This window comes from Bremia lactucae, linkage group LG6, assembly GCF_004359215.1.
Source record: "Bremia lactucae strain SF5 linkage group LG6, whole genome shotgun sequence".
NCBI classification, from domain to species: domain Eukaryota; phylum Oomycota; class Peronosporomycetes; order Peronosporales; family Peronosporaceae; genus Bremia; species Bremia lactucae.
In genome coordinates this window covers 6324096-6341535 of record NC_090615.1, presented here as the reverse complement: position 1 = coordinate 6341535, position 17440 = coordinate 6324096, and the positions used below count along the sequence as shown (strand labels likewise).

Genomic DNA, 17440 nt, shown 5'->3' with positions numbered 1-17440 from the left:
TTACAAATATAGTATTACCTATGAGGAATAATAATAAAGATTATTTTCTTTGTTAATAATTCTGGTAATTTTACCACATATGGTTATATCTTAGTAAAAATGTGGCTGCTCATTGGTTGATTTCAATTTTTTTATTGACAATTCTGGCAATATTACCACACATGGTGATATTGTCGTAGTAATGTGACTGACTGTTCATTAGTTAATTTAAGTATTTTTAATCAACCCCCGGGCGGTGAGCAATGAGTCACCATACATAATTCATACTAAGAAAATTATGTTGCAAAAGCGTCGCTTAGCAACTGTATGTCAATCCTAACTAATGCTTAGGATAGAAAAAGTAAACTGCATTTGATAAATTTGAGTTTCTACGTGCTGATACCTTCTTAAAGTCCTGGTACACGTCGTCAGCGTTATCATTCCATTCTCCACATGTACGACGATCTCAACAATTTGCCCGAATCACAGTGGTTGGACACCAGCTTCAGAACGTGAGTCGATCATTAGTCCATGCCAACACTGCCTCACACTGCACGTACATTTTTTTTGTAAAACTGTATACTGGCATAAAAACACGTCATAATTCGAAAGTCTCGTCACAGAACATGGCTACATTTCATGGCATGGATAGTAGTGATAATGGCTGCATCGAGACTCAAGCCGTGTGTCTTCACGAGGTGCCGCAAAAAACGGCAATTCCACGGAGCTCACCCAAGCGCAAGCAACGGCCAGCAAGCGGAACTGTGCCTCTTGACTTGACGACACTGTCAGCCAGCTTCCCGATCGAAAAGAACCGAAGCAACAAGCGCGCCCTATTGCCGTTGGCGCCACAACATGAAGGCGAAGTCATAGAGGCCGAGGGGCTGCTTGATGTGGTGGAAGAGGTGGAGCAGAGGCAGACGCGAACGTTGGGCTCGGTGCGACCGCTGCCTGCGATATAAATCGGGATAAAGAAGGGCTTATGTGTCTATTGTGTCTCGCTGCGTTAGATCTACTGCGTGTTAAAGCGGCAAGCCAGCGGCTTGATACTCGAATGTTTCAACAGCCATCCGCCGCTAATTCTACTCGTCGACAAGATGGACTTGGCATTGCAACAGAACTGTAGGTTCCAGCTACGCGTTCGTCGAAGCGACTTCCACGTGTCGTATTCCTTTCTAACGTCTACCAAGGAGGAATTTCTCAGATATATACATGCAATTCAAGCGTCCCATAGCCGCCGACGACTCGAAATGGACACACAGAACCTCATTCAGTCATCGCTCCAAGAATTTATCTTGACACCGCCACCCCGCACGAAACACATGATTCTCGTGCGGCACGGGCACTATATTAATGCTCACGTTCCGTACGTTGCGGACGTGAAGCAAGTGCTGTCGCAAATGGGCCGACAACAAGCGGAATTAACAGGCACATGCCTTCGTCGATTGCAGACTCGGATTCCGTCACGATACGACGTGACTGTCTATCACAGCGACCTCACCCGCGCCGTTGAGACAGCGGCTCTTATTGCTGGTAAATTTGATCATGGTATCTGTCATTCGAGTGCAATGTTGCGCGAAGGTTGGCCAGGAGCGCCATTTTCGAAATGTAGCACGGATCCACAACGCGCGACATCGCAATTGAATGAAGTCGACGAAGCGCTACAGAAAAGGCGTCAACTCGATCTGAAGCGGATGCAACATGCTTTTGATCAATTCTTCACGAGTACTACCGAAGGCGATGACCACGAGTCGTATTGTATCCTTGTGTGTCATGCGAATCTCATTCGATTCTTTTTGTGTCGTGCCCTTGGTATTGAACCTGCGCATACGTGGGGCCATTTTGAGATTAATCATTGTGGTCTCACGCGTATCGATGCGTGTCCAAATCAACCCATTAAAGTCCTTGCAGTGAATGAAACGGGTCACTTGCCGCAGTCGCTCATTACATCCAGCGAAGATCATCTCTAACGTGGGATTTACAAGAATGTAGTTCGTGGAATACTTGCTACACATACAGGATATTACTTTACAAAGTGGTTCAGTTTACATTAGCGTTACTTTTACTAATTCTGACAAGGACGCTTCTAATCAATGTGTTGAAGCACATTCTTCCTTCTGACGTCAAGATCCCGGGAATCGATCAATTTCATGCGGACGTCTCTTGTTCTTGCGCTCGCAGCTTCTTCGGCCTCTGCTTTACCGGACTTGGTGTCTGAATTTACCAGAAGCCGAGGCTTTGGCTACGTTCGCAGTCCCGATCGGTCCGTGTCCCTCACGTCGCCCCGCCCCCACGATTACCTGGACGTATCGAAGCTGCCCAAGAACTTTGACTGGCGCAACGTGAATGGTACACGCTACGTGACCATCTCACGCAACCAGCACATCCCGCACTACTGCGGCTCGTGCTGGTCCTTCGGTGCGTGTGCAACCTCTGAAATTGAATACCCGCATCCACATGCGTAATACCCTCTTTCTTTTTATACGTGCACGTAGCGGCAACTTCCGCTTTGGCCGATCGAATCCGCATTGCCAAAGAGCGTTACCCTGACAATCATTCTTCCGTGGAAGTCCATCGAGAGGTGGTACTGGCGCCACAAGTGCTTTTGAACTGCGACCAGCAGGACGGTGGCTGTCATGGAGGTGACCAGCTCGAAGCCTATCGCTACATCCATGCGAACGGCCTTCCTGAAGAAGGTTGCCAGCGATACGCCGCGACGGGACATGATACTGGCAACACGTGCACGGACCAAGACGTGTGCGAAAACTGTTTGCCATCGAAAGGGTGTTTTCCTCAGAAAACCTACGACAAGTATTATGTCTCGGAGGTCGGCACAACCCACGGCGAAGAGCAAATGATGGCCGAGATTTACGCTCGTGGACCCATTGCATGTAGTGTCTCTGTGACTGACGAGTTTCTGGCGTATTCGGGAGGAATCTTTCAGGACCGGACAAATGCAACGAATGTGGACCACGCTATCTCGATTGTGGGCTGGGGAGAAGAGTATGGTGTGCCGTACTGGGTCTTGCGCAATAGCTGGGGCTCGTTCTGGGGCGAACATGGCTGGATGCGACTGGTTCGAGGAATCAATAACGTCGGCGTCGAAGGCGAGTGTGCGTTTGGCGTGCCCAAGGATCATGGATGGCCCACTCGTGTCGGAATAGAGGACGAACGACCCGGGAGCCGCTTGGAGGACGCCCCACAAGACTCGACGTTGCGTGGATGTCGCCAGAAATTGCATTTTTCAGGGGGCGAGCGCGTGATATCGCCACTGCCTCATGAGACGGTGAAAGGGACGGATATACCGAAAACATGGGACTGGCGGGACGTGAATGGCAAGAATTACGTCACGTGGGACAAGAATCAGCATATTCCGCGGTATTGTGGGAGCTGCTGGGCCCAAGGCACGACCAGTGCGCTGTCGGACCGGATTTCGATCCTTCGCAATGGTAGGTGGGGGATTCAATACGGATTGGTTTGATTGTAATCTTGATTGTATCGATGGACTTGTAGCAACGTGGCCGGAAATTGCTCTCTCGCCGCAGGTATTGATCAATTGTCATGCTGGTGGTACGTGCAATGGAGGGAATCCAGGCTTGGTGTACGAGTACGCCCACCGCCATGGCATTCCCGACCAGACGTGTCAAGCTTATCAAGCCGAGAATTTACAGTGTGATCAGTTTGCTATTTGCGAAACGTCAGTGGGAATTTCATACTGCGATGTGTTTTAGTGGGTCCGTGACTCATTGAATTCTCTGGGGTGTTGTGTTTCGTTACAGCTGCTGGCCATCGAATCACTCGTTTACTCCTGGTGTGTGCGAGTCCGTGAAGACCTTTGCGAAGTATTATGTATCGGAATATGGCTCGGTGAGTGGCGCTGACCGCATGAAGGCGGAAATTTACAAGCGTGGTCCCATTGGCTGTGGTGTGCATGCGACTGCAACGTTTGAGGCATACACGGGCGGCATTTACTCGGAGCACATTATGTTTCCTTTGATTAATCACGAGATCTCCGTCGCTGGCTGGGGGTATGATGAAGACACGGATTTAGAGTATTGTACGTTCACAGATTGGGGTGCCTTACGATATTCAAAAGAGTAATCAGGACTTTTGTTTCGGGTGGTAGGGATTGGACGCAATTCGTGGGGGACGTACTGGGGTGAGAATGGCTGGTTCCGCATGAAGATGCACCACAACAATCTCGGCATTGAGCAGGAATGCGATTGGGGTGTGCCACTCCCCGATGGCTCGAAACCGAAAGACTTTGTTATGGATTTTAAAGGCAACGAGGTTATTGAAACGCTCGACGTCTTGTACGGCAATAGTTACGCCGATTAATTGAAAGCACAAGTTACGAGTGTTCCGCCGCTCCTTTCCAAGCGTCTTCTATTATGGCAAGCAAGTTGGTTGGAAGAGGTGTGGCTCCTCTTTTTCTTAAGTTGTCGACCTGCTGCTGCAACTCAATCTGGATTGCAAACTATTGTTTATTGAAATTACAGCGAATAACATTTTCATTTTTCTTATAGGTTTTTATTTCCTTCCGCGGTTCAATGGCATAATGCAACTAAATATAGTTACTTTAAAGAGCACTCACAACAAGGATAGGTAAAAATACTCTATTTTGCAACTATCGTGTCGGTTAACATTCTTTTAGCGTAAGGGACATCTTGATGTTCATGGCCGCCAATTCGTTTGCCAAGTACCGAAAGACGTAGGGCATAGCCACGGGGTAACAGCTTTCCCCCGTTTGGCAAACAATGCAAAACCATTGCGTCTTGGCCTTCATGGCCACTGCCAAGTCTCCTTGCCCCGCAGTTTCAACACTTGCCCGCTGTGTCGCGTTCGATAAAATACTGCCACAAAGTGTACACACCGTGGCAATATGTTTGTCCGAACAATTCATCAATCGATCTTGCAACAAAAATGCACACCCATGTGCCAACAGCGAATCGCGCTCCATTTCACCCAATCGAATGCCTCCTCCTTTCTTTCGGCCTTTCACGGGCTGTCGCGTCAGTGCATTCATGGGTCCCGTGGCCCGCACTTGGCTCTTGTCACTCACCATATGGCGCAATCGCTGGTAGTACACGACCCCCATATAAATGTCCGCATGCATAATCGTCCCGGAAATGCCCGAATACAATGGTTCACTACCCATATAATTGTACCCATGTTCTTTTAATTGCGCGCCAAAGTAATCAATGACGCGGTCGTTTTCATTAAATTGAAACGGTGTGGCATCCATGTACTTGCCTTTAAGCGCGCCAGTTTTCGCGGCCATGGATTCAATGAGCATCCCAATGGTCATGCGCGACGGAAACGCGTGGGGATTAATGATAATATCCGGAGACATCCCCGACTCGGAGAATGGCATGTCGGCTTGCGGCCACAAAATACTTAAAACCCCTTTTTGCCCATGCCGCGATGAAAATTTATCGCCAATCGTCGGGTTGCGGCAAAAACGCAATTTCACGCTGGCTTTCGTAAACTCCGACGCCGACGACGCGTGGCCAAGGACGTTAATTTGTTCAATCATCGCAGGCTCCGTCTCCTTGTGTTTCTGGAACGATGGCAAACCAGTAGTCTCGTCAATCCAACAGGCCAGCGGATCTCCTTGTCGCACCTTTTGTCCAATATAAGGGAACCCGTCGCGGTCCAATTTAGTTGTACAAACGTCACCATTGGGTTGAAGATTGGCAAAATATTTTTTGGCATTAGTTGCCCCTTGTTTGCCACTCGTACTAATGTCAATTGCCACTTGTTTATACACACTTGCATGTCCAAACCCACGATCGTACGAACATTTGTTTAAAATCATGGCATCTTCCATATCGTATCCCGTATAGGAAATTACGGCAACAACGGCATTCGTACCTAGTGGGTATTCGTCCAATTGGTACTCACGCAAGCGTTCATTTTGTACGAGCGGGATTTGTGGGGACTGAATGCGGTACATTTTATTGTCCACGCGGTGCACAATTGAGTGCGCTGGAGTGCCCATGGTTTGTTTCGCCATTTGGCATTGGTACATGTTCCGAGGGGATTGGTTATAGTCGGAAAAGGGCGTGAGGGACGCAACAAGTGACAACATATTGGTCGGACGAATTTCAAGGTGCGTAGTGGCCGGACGAATGTCAGCGTTCGTACAGGCAATGTCCAGAAAGACTTGTTCCATAGGTCCAATGTATTCAATCCGTTTCGTTGAAAGTTGGTACACGGGTCGGGTCATACGGGCCGCATCTGCCGAGAGGTATAAACCCGGAAAGGGACCTCCGCGGGTTGGAAGAATCAGACACACTTCGAGATTTGGAACGAGACCGCAAGTGTTGCGTTGGTCGGATCCGACTTCGGACTTAAGGGTTCGCAAAACCTTTGCAATCTGATTGCAAACGTCCGGAGGGGCCCCTCCAAGGACTTTTCCATTCATCAGAACCGGGAGGTACGAAAAGGGTACAATCAAGGCGCCATCGGCGTACCCTGAAGATGGTACCATGCCGAGACTGGCTAAAAAACGACAAAATTTAAGCTCTTGTTGCAAATAGTCTTCGGCCGTAAAAGCAGGGTACGCCACGAGTTGACACTCGACCGCCAAGTGATTGAGTAACCCGCACGGGGATCCATCCGGAGTATGTACCGGACAGAGAAATCCCCAGGAATCCGGTAATAACTTACGTACCGCTGTGGTCTTCATTTCGGTGAAAAATTGGCCCCGATGCACGGAGCGAAAGTGTGAAAAATAGCGATAGAAATTAAGTTTCTCGGCCACAATCGTGTACCCCGCGACCTGAAGAAGATCGAGGCCACTGGATGACCGAAGATTACCGGTATTTAAGAAATAGGTCATGGCCTGACCGATACCAGGGGTACGTTCCCACATTTTGCGCAAAAAGGCTTGATCCATCACCAGGGTTTTTTTCTTTAGTTGCGTCTCTTTTAAAATGTTGGCACGCAACGCAGCTACCGATTCCTGGAGTTTTTCCTTTAAAATCATTAAATACAAATGTCCTGGTAAGAGCAACTCATGATTCATGACGGAATCGGCATTGTCTTCGGGTACATCGCCTTTAGCAAATGCGTAGAGTTTCCGCAACATTAGACACAAAAGTTCGACTTTTTGCGTCCGACCTTTTTCGCCCTTGGGAATGTGCACAAATAAGAAATCGTCTAATAATTTGCTACCAACATCCAGATTCGTCATGTTGTCGTAAACATATGGCATGGCTTGACGGAAATGTTTCCCCAAGTATGCCAAAGCCGCTTCTCGCGAGTACAGCGCAAATGTCTTGGCTTCCCGAAGAATTAATTCCACACGCGCCGAGAGGTACGTATTGGCGTGGTCACCACGCAAAACACGCTCATAGATCTCCCGGTCCGTGAGTGGATACAGTGCTTTTAATACGAGCCCCACTGGAATCATAAATTCTTGTTTTTTCACCCCAAACCGCACCGTGGCGTTGCCATCGTGCAAATAGTGGACCGTCACGGTAACCGCTGATTGGTCGCGCCTGACACATTTCATAAACACGGCCAAGTCGGTATATAAATCACCACGATTGGCAAATGCCCCACGACGAACGGCCATAATGTGATGACGACGGGGCATTTGCAACATCCGGACACATCGTTCGTTGCCATTGCAAATGAAATATCCACCCATTTCAGTGGCCTCTTCGCGCGCGTTAACAAGTTCTAGAGGGGATAGGTTATTGAGATGGCAACGCTTGGAACGAACCATTATGGGCACATCCCCGACGACGCGCTGAAGACGCTCGACATTCTGGGAGCCACTAAACGAGCGTGCAAGTGTCACAACGAGTGGCGCTGTGTACGAAATGCCACGTTGGCGACACTCGCTTGGCAACAACTTTTGTTCGCCCGTGATTTGATTTTCCGTGGTCGGGAAACCAATTTGTGCATTTTCAATCCAGAGGTCCATTTGGTGCTGGTTTGGCAACTCGACGGGCACTTTGCACAAGTTGGCAACGGCCAAATCCAGACCTTCGGTTAGAAAAAAATTAAATGAATCCAAATGTGGAAACACGAGGTTTTGCAACTTGGCATTGCTGTTGCATATGGCAACACAAATATAAAAGTTTCGTTAGCATTGGCAAACACGATAATTCATCACAAACAGTTTTCAAACGTACGTCTTCGCAGGAATTGATCGAGAACTTGACGACGGATTCGTGGATGGCCACTTGGTCACATGGTTTTTACTCTTGCTAGCCTTTTTCTTAGAGCTCTTCTCGCCCGCCATGCCGAGACCGCTGCGTAATTAAAGAGCACGAATGGACCAGCGCAGCCAGCCAAAACAAAAAATTCTCGTGGTTATGTATGCGAACATCATATTTGTAAACCTACCCGCAAAGGCCTTGGTGTAATTTTGGCAGAACAATTTTTTGTCACCGTTCATGGTAATTTCATGACCAAATAATTTGTGCCTCTTGATTTTACTTAAAAGAAGTGGTAGTAAAACTACTGACCTTGCCACAGAGGTAGTAGGGTATTGTATGGACGTGTAAAATATTGGTGACTTTGGGCATTCGAGAGAAATTACCTCCCCTAGACATGATTACCGATGCAAGCCCACGGCCAACGTAAAATCGGGTTTCCAAAGAGTCACATTCGCAATCGCTTCGAGGACGATTACATTCATCGCGGCTCGCAAAGCCGCGCCAAGGCGCCATGATAAGCAATTTTGCATGTTGCAAAATAAGATGTTAACTTTGTGGCTTACACGGGAAGCGAGCCACTGTTCTGACGTGGATTAGGTGGACCACATAACCACGCCGCAAGCACAACCGCGATCCAATTGGAGTTGACGCAATGACCTTATCGTCAACCTGTACCCCTACCCCTCGTACTTTTCAACGTCGTGTCCATTGGCAAGAATTTTGCGGTACGAAAAGGCATTTGCCCTTTTCATTTTCCGTGTCCAGTGGCCACCTCTACAATGGAGTACGGACGCTTAGTCGTGCTCGGCTATAGTAGCTACCGCGTCGACATGGTGCAACGTGCACGTAGTGATGGCCTCGATCCCGCACCCTCTTTTGGACTCGCGCACGCCCGCGACGAGACGAAATTTAGTCGCAAACGGTCACTTGGGCAGCTCTGGAAACCACTTGGGGACCAAAATGCCCATTTTGTGCTTGAGAAACGGCCACAGGCCAATGGCGTTCGTTTGCATCGTTTTCACCACATCATGCCACACGAATTGGCAAAACGGGTGAAAAAGAAAAAAGACCTTAAAAGCATCACCACGGGGATGATGCAACGCATTGAGGCAACAGTTTGTAAAAATGACCAATCAGAAGACCGGAACGCCTTGTTACGGAGAGTACCTTATCAACTATGTCTACCAATGAACGACCAGGACGCATGGGCAAGTGTTACGGAATTTCACGCCGATCCTCGCGTCGATATGTTTCAAATTGGCCGCATGCCGTGTCGCGAGAACGATTTTGTGATCCCAGGACCACGCGTTGGCTCGTCTGGGACGATTTCGCGGTACGCGGCACGTATCCTTTGTGCCCGGGATCCACCATATGAGTGTCGTATTTATGCGGGAGGGTTTGATGCCAATCAGCAAATGAGTACCGCAGGACATGCATTAAAATATTGTGTCCGTTGTGGCACGTGGAGTAAACGTCTACGATTGGATCATACGTGTGTGTTTAAAACACTTTTGCAACCGAATTTGCCATCGAAAAGTTGCCAAAAAGGTAAAAACACAGTTAAGCATTATTTTGAGAAAAGTGAAAATGATGAATCATTGGAACACGTGGAAGTTGAAGTACACAATGTTCACGAGTTGCCAATGGACGGATTGACGAAAAATGGAGTCCGAGTGTGGCTTCCGGAACGAAAGCAATGGTTTGAAGTGTCGGTGAATGGACGATTGTATGTCATTGAAGCACGAGCGTTGGAGGCTCGTGAGACGGTCGAAAGCGATCGATTACGTCACCTTCATGTTGCCATGCAGTCTCGAAGTGGCACATTTAATCGACCAATTACAGGCGCCGAAGATGATTTGCCACCAATTTTAACCAATGGTGCCGTTATTGATTTAGGAGGGGTGCAACTGCAATTTCAAACGACGTTTCGGTCGAAAATCGAGGCAAATGACGAACACCAAATGTTGCTTGAAGCGCCTTTGGTTTACGGCCGTGCGACGATGTCGTCTGTATGTACGCAATTGGAACGACTGAATGTTCAGTGCCCCGTTCAATTGCACTCGCTACGTTTTACACGCACGAGTTCGGACAAAATGGTCCCATTGGACCAAATTCCACATGTTTTCACGGCCTGTGGCCACGTTTTTGGGTACGAAAAGCGAATTGCCCAGTCGCATACGTGCCCATTATGTCGAACGCCTGGGTCTCTTGTGCAATTGTTGCTAAAAGAAAATTCACAATTGCAATCGACGGAAGAGCAACATGCAATTCCCGAGTGTGTATTTAATCCATGTGGCCATGCGATTAGCACGAAGCTTGCGCGACGGTATGCGGCACTGCTGATGCCAAATGGTCGCGCCATTTGCCCATTTTGTGCCGTGCATTTGGACTTTCGAGTGCCATTTTCGCGGCTCTATCTCTACTGCGATTCAGATTAACATGGCTTGACGCAAATAATTGGTTTAAGCGGGAATACGACTAGTGCCAAATGCTGAATGCAAAAAATCTTCTGGGTGATTTTTGGTGCCACTATTTTAATGTGTCTTAGATTTTTTTTTTTGCATAGGGCAGTTGCTGAAAGTGTTAATGTTAAGTGTTTGCTACTCCCACTACATTCACCGTCTTCTGCGAAACCTTTATCCAAATTCTTTTGCTCAATCTAGAGAAAGTTTCGTTCTCTTTGATGTAATTTGCCTTCGATGTCAGGACTAGTCGCAACACATCGTTTCGAAATGCGGCAACTGATGCATTTTCGTTGCAAAAATATTATTGGATTTATGATCAATACACCTAATGTAGCGAATATATTGGGATAGTTACAATCGCAAAATTGTAAGCAAAATGGAACTTTTAGAAACTTTGACAGCAAAGTAAAGATCATCATCATGTCGCAAGCGGTATGAAATATGATGAGACAGCTTTTTCGTCGCAATTTGACAGCTGTCATATCAATTTCCCTCTTTTGACATGTTGCTTGTTCATTTCGTAGTAGTCATACGAATCGATTTGATTGTACATGACAAATCTGCATTGAGCAATTAATTACACATTTTGGCTTTATGAAATGATTAGATTATGTAGAGCTTAAGTACAGTGTACTTGTATGAAATGTTACCATTTGCACAAATTTACAAAAAGGAAAGAATAACTTTAATGCTGCGGTCTCAAGTTGCCACTTCGCGGCGTTTTGTGCGCTGCTTTGCTTCGGACGTCAAGGAAGAAGTTGCAAAAGCAATATCGACGCCAGCACCTATCGTCGTGAAGAAAGGAGGGAGTTCGTTCATGCAGCGCATCCTGTCGTTTGGCGTTGGCGTGGCCGTCGGTGCCAGTTATGGTCTCTACGTACTCTCCGAAGACGTCGAAAAGTCGACGCAGCAAATCCAAAAGTCTGTGGAAAGCCTCAAGGAAGACATGGTGGCGCAAAATGAGGCACTTCAGAAGCGATTGGAGGCACTCGAGAAGTAGGCAACACGGAGGAAAACAAAAGGTTAAGATCCCGCCAATATGGGAAAATTTTCTATTTCTTTTGGGTACTTTGCATGGTGCCATGCAAATTTTGGGTTAATTAAACACTCTTGACATAGGATACTAAGTGGCATACACTTTTGAGACTAAAGACGCGGCTTCTCGTCCACCGATCGCGTCATGAGCTGCTGCAAATCTGTCGAGACCAAGTCATAGACTTTGTCGGCGAGTTGCTGCGATGTGAGAGCGCTACGCAACGCTTCAATGTCTTTGCGAAAGCTCGCATTCAGCTCTTGTTCCTCTTGCAATTGCGTTGCAAAGGTGTCTACACGTTGCTTGTACGTGTGCAACTCCCGCTGTAACGAACAAAAGATCGCGACATACCGCTTTCTCAACGCACTGACGTCCACTGGGTCTTGTTTGCCACTTGCTATAAAATCCTCAATCGCTCGATCTAGTCCACTCGCTTCTTCCCTCTCCTCGGCAACTCCGCTTCCATCGACATTGTTGCCTTGTTCGTGATCCTCCTTATCGCTATCATCGGCATCGTCTGTGCTATGTCGACGACGACGAAGCCATTGCGGCAACGTTTCTTCTCCATCCCTCAAATGGGTACCTTCTGTCCCAATGGGGTCATTCAATTCGTCACTTATTTCCAAAATTTGCAAATCGGGAATATCAAAAAGAGAAATCCGTTTTACACTCTTTTGGGACGGTAGACCCATTTTTTGGGCCTTTTCAAGCAGCATTTCCGCGTCCAAAAGCAGCGAATCTTCGAGTCCTTCGCTTTGGCACATTGCGTCGTTCCCGACGCTGCTAGTGACACTCAATCGTCGACTTTCAGAGCCCATGGAGTCGTCCAGGTCGTCGACAATCGTACTCGTGGCCGTCGAGTCCGGAAAGTCGTGACGCGACAACTCGGTCGTTTTTCGATGCCATGGCAACAAGTCCACGCAAGGAGGACTTGGCGTCGAAAGAACCTGCGTCTGCACGTCGAAATCAAGAGATGGCGTGTATAATCTCAGCATGCAACTCAATCCCAAGAATCCGCCAAAGTTTGCATGGACACCTACGTGATGGGCTTTCGCGCAGGATTGACGTGATCGCGGCGACACGCTATCGGAAGGATTCGAGTCCACGGCAACGACGGCCAAATTGGTAAATGCACGGATCGTGAGCACAATGATGTCCCGCATAATGTTGGACTCGGCCCGGAGGCGCACAAAGCACCCCGCCGCCAAGTGCAGATAAAATTCATTTGATGTCTGACACACCATTTCAAGCTAGAGACATTCGCGCAACATCAATCAACCGTGCCTCTGTCAAATGCGTAAGTGCGCAAGTTACCTGAATGTCGGCCGTATATAAACTCGCAAACGGTGGAATTAGCGACGATTCACACGTTAATCGCACGCGTCGGTCGTCAATTAATAGCGTCCAGCTCTCCTGTACACGAGGGCATGTAAGCATCAGTCGCGAATTGGTTTTTCTGCATGCAAGAATGCCCACGTTCGTACTCTTAATTCCTCTTCGTTTAAATACTCGCTGCCATCTTGCATGGAAAGGCTCTGAATGCCCATAAATAACACAGACCTTCTTTCGAGATACATGTCGACTTTGTTCCGGACTTCCGGGTCGGCTTGAATTGGTCCATATTCGAGCATTTTCGTCTTGAGTCCGTCGTGGTCTTCAATCATGACTTTAGCAAGAATCCGAGCACCAATATCGTCCGCTGTTGGCGTGTACCACTCGTCACACGCGCCTGGAATGACTTGGAAATCGTCCTCGTCCCCTACAGCGCGAAACCACTGCACCGCGACGGGATAACAGCAACAATTCGACCGCAAAGGCCGTCCCAAGTACGTCAGTACATGGAGATGTGTGTGGTGGACACCACCTTGCAGCACGCAGTTTTCGAGCACACGCAACACGCTGCAAGGGCCGACACAATCGCAGCGGTCGGCGTTGTGGATGTACGCGGGGTTCTCCACACCTCGGAGGCTCGGCGCAGACGCAGAGGAGAGCGTAGACACCGAAGTGGGTGTCGAGGAAGCTCGCGACGGCTGCGGAGAGCGCTCATCCAGCCGTGGGGACGCCGAGATGCCGCGCTTGAGCGAGTCGACCCATCGACTGCGCATTCTGGTAGAGGACGTTTACTAGACGAGAAGGTGCGCACGCTACATCGACTTTCGACCAATTAGAACGACGGTGATGAAAAAATCAAGGCGGATTGGGATTTAACGCAATCCTCAATAAAACAAAAGATATTAACAATTAAACATGTTGATATATATGTTATTGTTTTCTTATTTTTCAACTATGTTTCTAAAGGAAGTACCTACGTATCATACATAATATATGTGACGGGTGCAAAGTCACGAAGTAACTTTTGACACGAACGTTGAACATGTCAATTGACAAAACATGATATAGTATTTATTAGCTGGGCAAGCTTGTACAGGTCGTGTGTGTAATGGATTACATAAATAATATTTTCCTATAAGAGGAATCATAAATATTATTTCCTATGAGAAGAAAGAAACAAAGAAGTATAAAATTATTATCTTTTATTAATTTTGACATATTAGTTCCAATTTTACCAAATTTGGTAACACTGACGCAATCGGACATCGATTAGTTCAATTGATGGTTGATTTAAGTTTTAATCAACCTCGCAATCGTTACAAGACACGAGGCCTCGCGCAAGGAGGCGCATTGCATAGTTAGATTTTAATACAATAAAGATAGTAAGAAAACGATCGTTATGAAAAAACTTACTATATTTCGTTACTACAGTTTTACTTTTCTCTATTTTAAAGCCTTAAAATAAACCTTTAGTAGCTAAGACTTCCTAGCTACCTACCTATAATCTTCCTCTGCACGCCGTGTATGTGGAGCAGTCGAGGCACTGTAATCAGTGTAGGTTGACTAGTACTATCAGTACTAGCAAAGGGTGCCCCGTTACACCTGGTAGCACTTCGTAGTTCGTTCAACGGCCTACGCACGTTTCATCCAACCTGGACATATTGAATGCCAAAGGACACAGCTTTCAAGCATCTCGAAAAGGCTATCCTGCAACGCGTGAAATATTTACTCATCTGAGTGACCTTAAATGAAGGGCGGTTGACGCATGCGCAGGCGGGCCTACCGTTGGCGCCATGCTGTTCACTCTGGACACAGATAAATAACATGCAGCCAAAGCCGAATTCATACAGCAAAAACTCGTCGGGCCCAGAAAAAGTAGCCTTGCTTCACCAGCAAGTCTCTCAACACGCGGAGGTATTGAGAGAACAGGGTGCTTAACAATTAGAACTATTGACACAGCAGCATGTAAATGCTGCTAGTGAGCTGACGCTTCCGCGTCGACCCTAAAGTTTATAAGGCTGTAACGGGGTGTATCGTTACATGAAATTGACACTTAAAGGTTGTTAATTGATATATTATCTAGAAGATAGAGAATATTTGGAGAATATTACTTTGCATGGTAATATTCTAAAAGCTTATCCATTGGTGGATATAGACCATTATATCCACTTTCTCCGCGGTCCAGTCAGCGCTGGACGCGCGCAAAGAGAAAGACAGACAATATTTTATTACATGTTTTGTATTAGTTTATAATTGAGTTAGTATTAAGTAGAAAGACAAGAAGAACTTAATTAAATTAATACAATATTTAATTAACCCCTTTTGAAGCAAGTGTTTTAAAGAGAGTCTTCCTCTGCACGTACTAGTGCACGTGAAGTGACGTGAGGCACAACACGCACTGAGGCAGTGCGAAGTGGACTTGTACTGAAGCAGTACAAGTCAGTAGTGCCCCGTATCCAGTACGATGAAATCATCATCGTACTGTGAATCTTTGAACGTGTAGTGAAATCTCATTACGCATTTCATTACTGTTATCGATGCGCCTGGGGCTAGACGCACCGTCATCCTCGTTGAAGGATATCGCGCTCAACATATTTGAGCCTACGACCCTCTAGCGACTGGCGACGAATAAAGTTACTCGACGTTCCACAGTCCACTAGGGCTCTAAGAGACAAATCATTTGTCACCTTTATTTTTAAAATGATGATGTAAACCTCGTTACTAGGTGCAGAGACACATAATGATTGTCTGTCTGGAGCAACTTTAGTCAGAGGATTTGCAATTCTCTTGAGGTTGCTGGATCAGTAGGGTGTTGCGCCCCTACTGACCCCGACCGTTTTTTGGCAGTCCCCTCGCTGTTGCGATTTCGCAACAACGTCGGACCCGCGGCCGTTGCCCTTTTTAGCATTCGGTCCAAAATTACGTTCAGTACCTCTCGGTACTGGGCGTGGGGCATTACACTCACGAGCGTAGTGTCCTAAATTTTGACAGAGATAGCATTTTTGCAATCGCTTGTTATTTAAAAAGCGAGGTTTCTCGCTTTTGGCATAAGAGAGGTCCATTTTTAGGTTCTGGACCTCCCAGTTTGTGTCGTCTTGAAGGACGATATGATGACGAACTACTTTGAGCCTGTTCAAGCTAAAGTAAGATCTTGCATGAACACCGTAATCAACGTGTGTTCATGAACTGGGCTGTTTATTATACAACTCGCTAAGAGTCGTATGTGCTGGGCAAAAGCGTGAACATCACGCTTGCCTTGCTTGAGTTTCAGAAGCGCTGATCGAGCTCTGAGCTCAGCCCTCCCAGGCGGTTCAAACGTCCGTTTGAGCCGGGCTTTAGAAGCCTCTAGCGACCCAAAGACATATGGTTCATGCAACTTAAGGCCTAGTGCCCGAGTTATAGCACGACCTGCAAAGTTTGACAGAGTAAATGCGACTTGCATTTTCTCGTCGACGATGTCACGAGCACTTATGGCACCGCCAGCTCGACAAACCATCTTAAGAGGGATTCTTCTTCGACTCCCCTATACTAAGAGATGTCAATATTAAAGGTTTCGGAACGACGCGTGTGCGTCATCCCAGGTACAGGGGTCTGTACCTGTTGTAACCTCAACAGTTCTGCCTGTTGAAAGCCTTGCTGATTAAGCAAGGCTACCTTCATGTTGTATGAACTTGGTGACGACTGAATGAAGGGCATCTCTGTCCAAACCGGACAGCATGGCCAAGATCGCATTGTCCCGGTCGAGTAGAGAGTCGACCGTAGAGGACCCGACTGTGATAGCGCAATCACACTCCGAAGACGTTGAGAGAAAAAGAACACGTATTTGAGGAGAAATATTTTCAATTAGTTAATGCTAAATTGACTAGACTTCAGCATCCCGAGGGATTGATCCCTCGGCAGCCTGTGGAAAGAACCCAGGAAGAAACCAAGACATTGAATGTCTTAATTAATGACGGATCAAGAATACGCGCTTATACTCTTGATCTGTACGCGCCTCCGAAGTTTACTTCGGTCATAACTCAATTACCAACCCTAGAACCCAAACGGTTCTTGAGAGATCTACATAGTGGTAGAATTAAGCAGATCTGCGTACTTGTCACAGAGGACGAATACGTAATCGACATTCGGTCAGCGGTAATTTTTGCAGAGAACGAACGGTTTTTCAGCAACTCATCGATGGACGAAAGTGTCCTCGATGTGAAGGCTCGGATTGAGAGAGATACTTCTCAATCCTGGGAGTCACTTAAGATAAATCCTTTATACAAGGATTTGATTGAATTCAGGGATGTATTCCCTGAAACAGTTCCATGCGAGTTGCCTAAGGATAAAGGCACTCGACATGAGATCGAGCTCAAACCGGGCTCGAAGTACTGTGTCATGAAGCAGTGGCCACTGCCTCGTGAACAAGTACTTGCGATCGATAAATTCTTTACCGATCGAGTAAAAGCGGGCCATGT

General features: G+C 47.1%; 5 protein-coding genes across 5 annotated transcripts; 3 read left to right on the top strand and 2 right to left on the bottom strand.

Moving 5' to 3' along the window:
- The first annotated feature begins 333 nt into the window (after positions 1-333).
- CCR75_007691 (uncharacterized protein) lies at positions 334-8237 on the top strand. Its single transcript, XM_067965749.1, has 6 exons — positions 334-2397; positions 2475-3428; positions 3493-3676; positions 3759-4036; positions 4106-8042; positions 8127-8237. Exons 1-5 carry the CDS (start codon positions 2130-2132, stop codon positions 4315-4317), a joined length of 1896 nt encoding a protein of 631 aa, XP_067817904.1. The 5' UTR covers positions 334-2129; the 3' UTR covers positions 4318-8042; positions 8127-8237.
- Positions 4619-8236, bottom strand: CCR75_007692 (uncharacterized protein; the record flags this gene model as incomplete). The annotated part of the gene is made up of 2 exons (XM_067965750.1): positions 4619-8042; positions 8127-8236. 2 exons carry the CDS (start codon positions 8234-8236, stop codon positions 4619-4621), a joined length of 3534 nt encoding a protein of 1177 aa, XP_067817903.1.
- Positions 8238-8932: 695 nt separating the features above from the next.
- CCR75_007693 (uncharacterized protein) lies at positions 8933-10591 on the top strand (the record flags this gene model as incomplete). The annotated part of the gene is made up of 1 exon (XM_067965751.1): positions 8933-10591. The coding sequence occupies one exon, from the start codon at positions 8933-8935 to the stop codon at positions 10589-10591; it is 1659 nt and encodes a 552-aa protein (XP_067817902.1).
- A 586-nt stretch (positions 10592-11177) lies between these two features.
- On the bottom strand, positions 11178-13911 carry CCR75_007694 (uncharacterized protein). The gene is made up of 4 exons (XM_067965752.1): positions 13136-13911; positions 12966-13064; positions 12692-12901; positions 11178-12604 (listed from the first exon to the last, which is right to left on the bottom strand). Exons 1-4 carry the CDS (start codon positions 13754-13756, stop codon positions 11765-11767), a joined length of 1770 nt encoding a protein of 589 aa, XP_067817908.1. The 5' UTR covers positions 13757-13911; the 3' UTR covers positions 11178-11764.
- Positions 11307-11618, top strand: CCR75_007695 (uncharacterized protein; the record flags this gene model as incomplete). Its single annotated transcript, XM_067965753.1, has 1 exon — positions 11307-11618. One exon carries the CDS (start codon positions 11307-11309, stop codon positions 11616-11618), a length of 312 nt encoding a protein of 103 aa, XP_067817907.1.
- Positions 13912-17440: the final 3529 nt, after the last annotated feature.

Excerpts from the sequence above, each read along its gene's own strand:
- CCR75_007691 (XM_067965749.1), top strand. The coding sequence starts at position 2,130 with ATGCGGACGTCTCTTGTTCTTGCGCTCGCAGCTTCTTCGGCCTCTGCT. Across the intron at positions 3,677-3,758 it reads CAGTTTGCTATTTGCGAAAC|CTGCTGGCCATCGAATCACT; the intron begins GTCAGTGGGAAT and ends GTTTCGTTACAG. Across the intron at positions 4,037-4,105 it reads AGACACGGATTTAGAGTATT|GGATTGGACGCAATTCGTGG; the intron begins GTACGTTCACAG and ends TTCGGGTGGTAG.
- CCR75_007694 (XM_067965752.1), bottom strand. The coding sequence starts at position 13,756 with ATGCGCAGTCGATGGGTCGACTCGCTCAAGCGCGGCATCTCGGCGTCC. Across the intron at positions 13,065-13,135 it reads TAAACGAAGAGGAATTAAGA|GAGAGCTGGACGCTATTAAT; the intron begins GTACGAACGTGG and ends CCTCGTGTACAG. Across the intron at positions 12,902-12,965 it reads TATATACGGCCGACATTCAG|CTTGAAATGGTGTGTCAGAC; the intron begins GTAACTTGCGCA and ends GAATGTCTCTAG.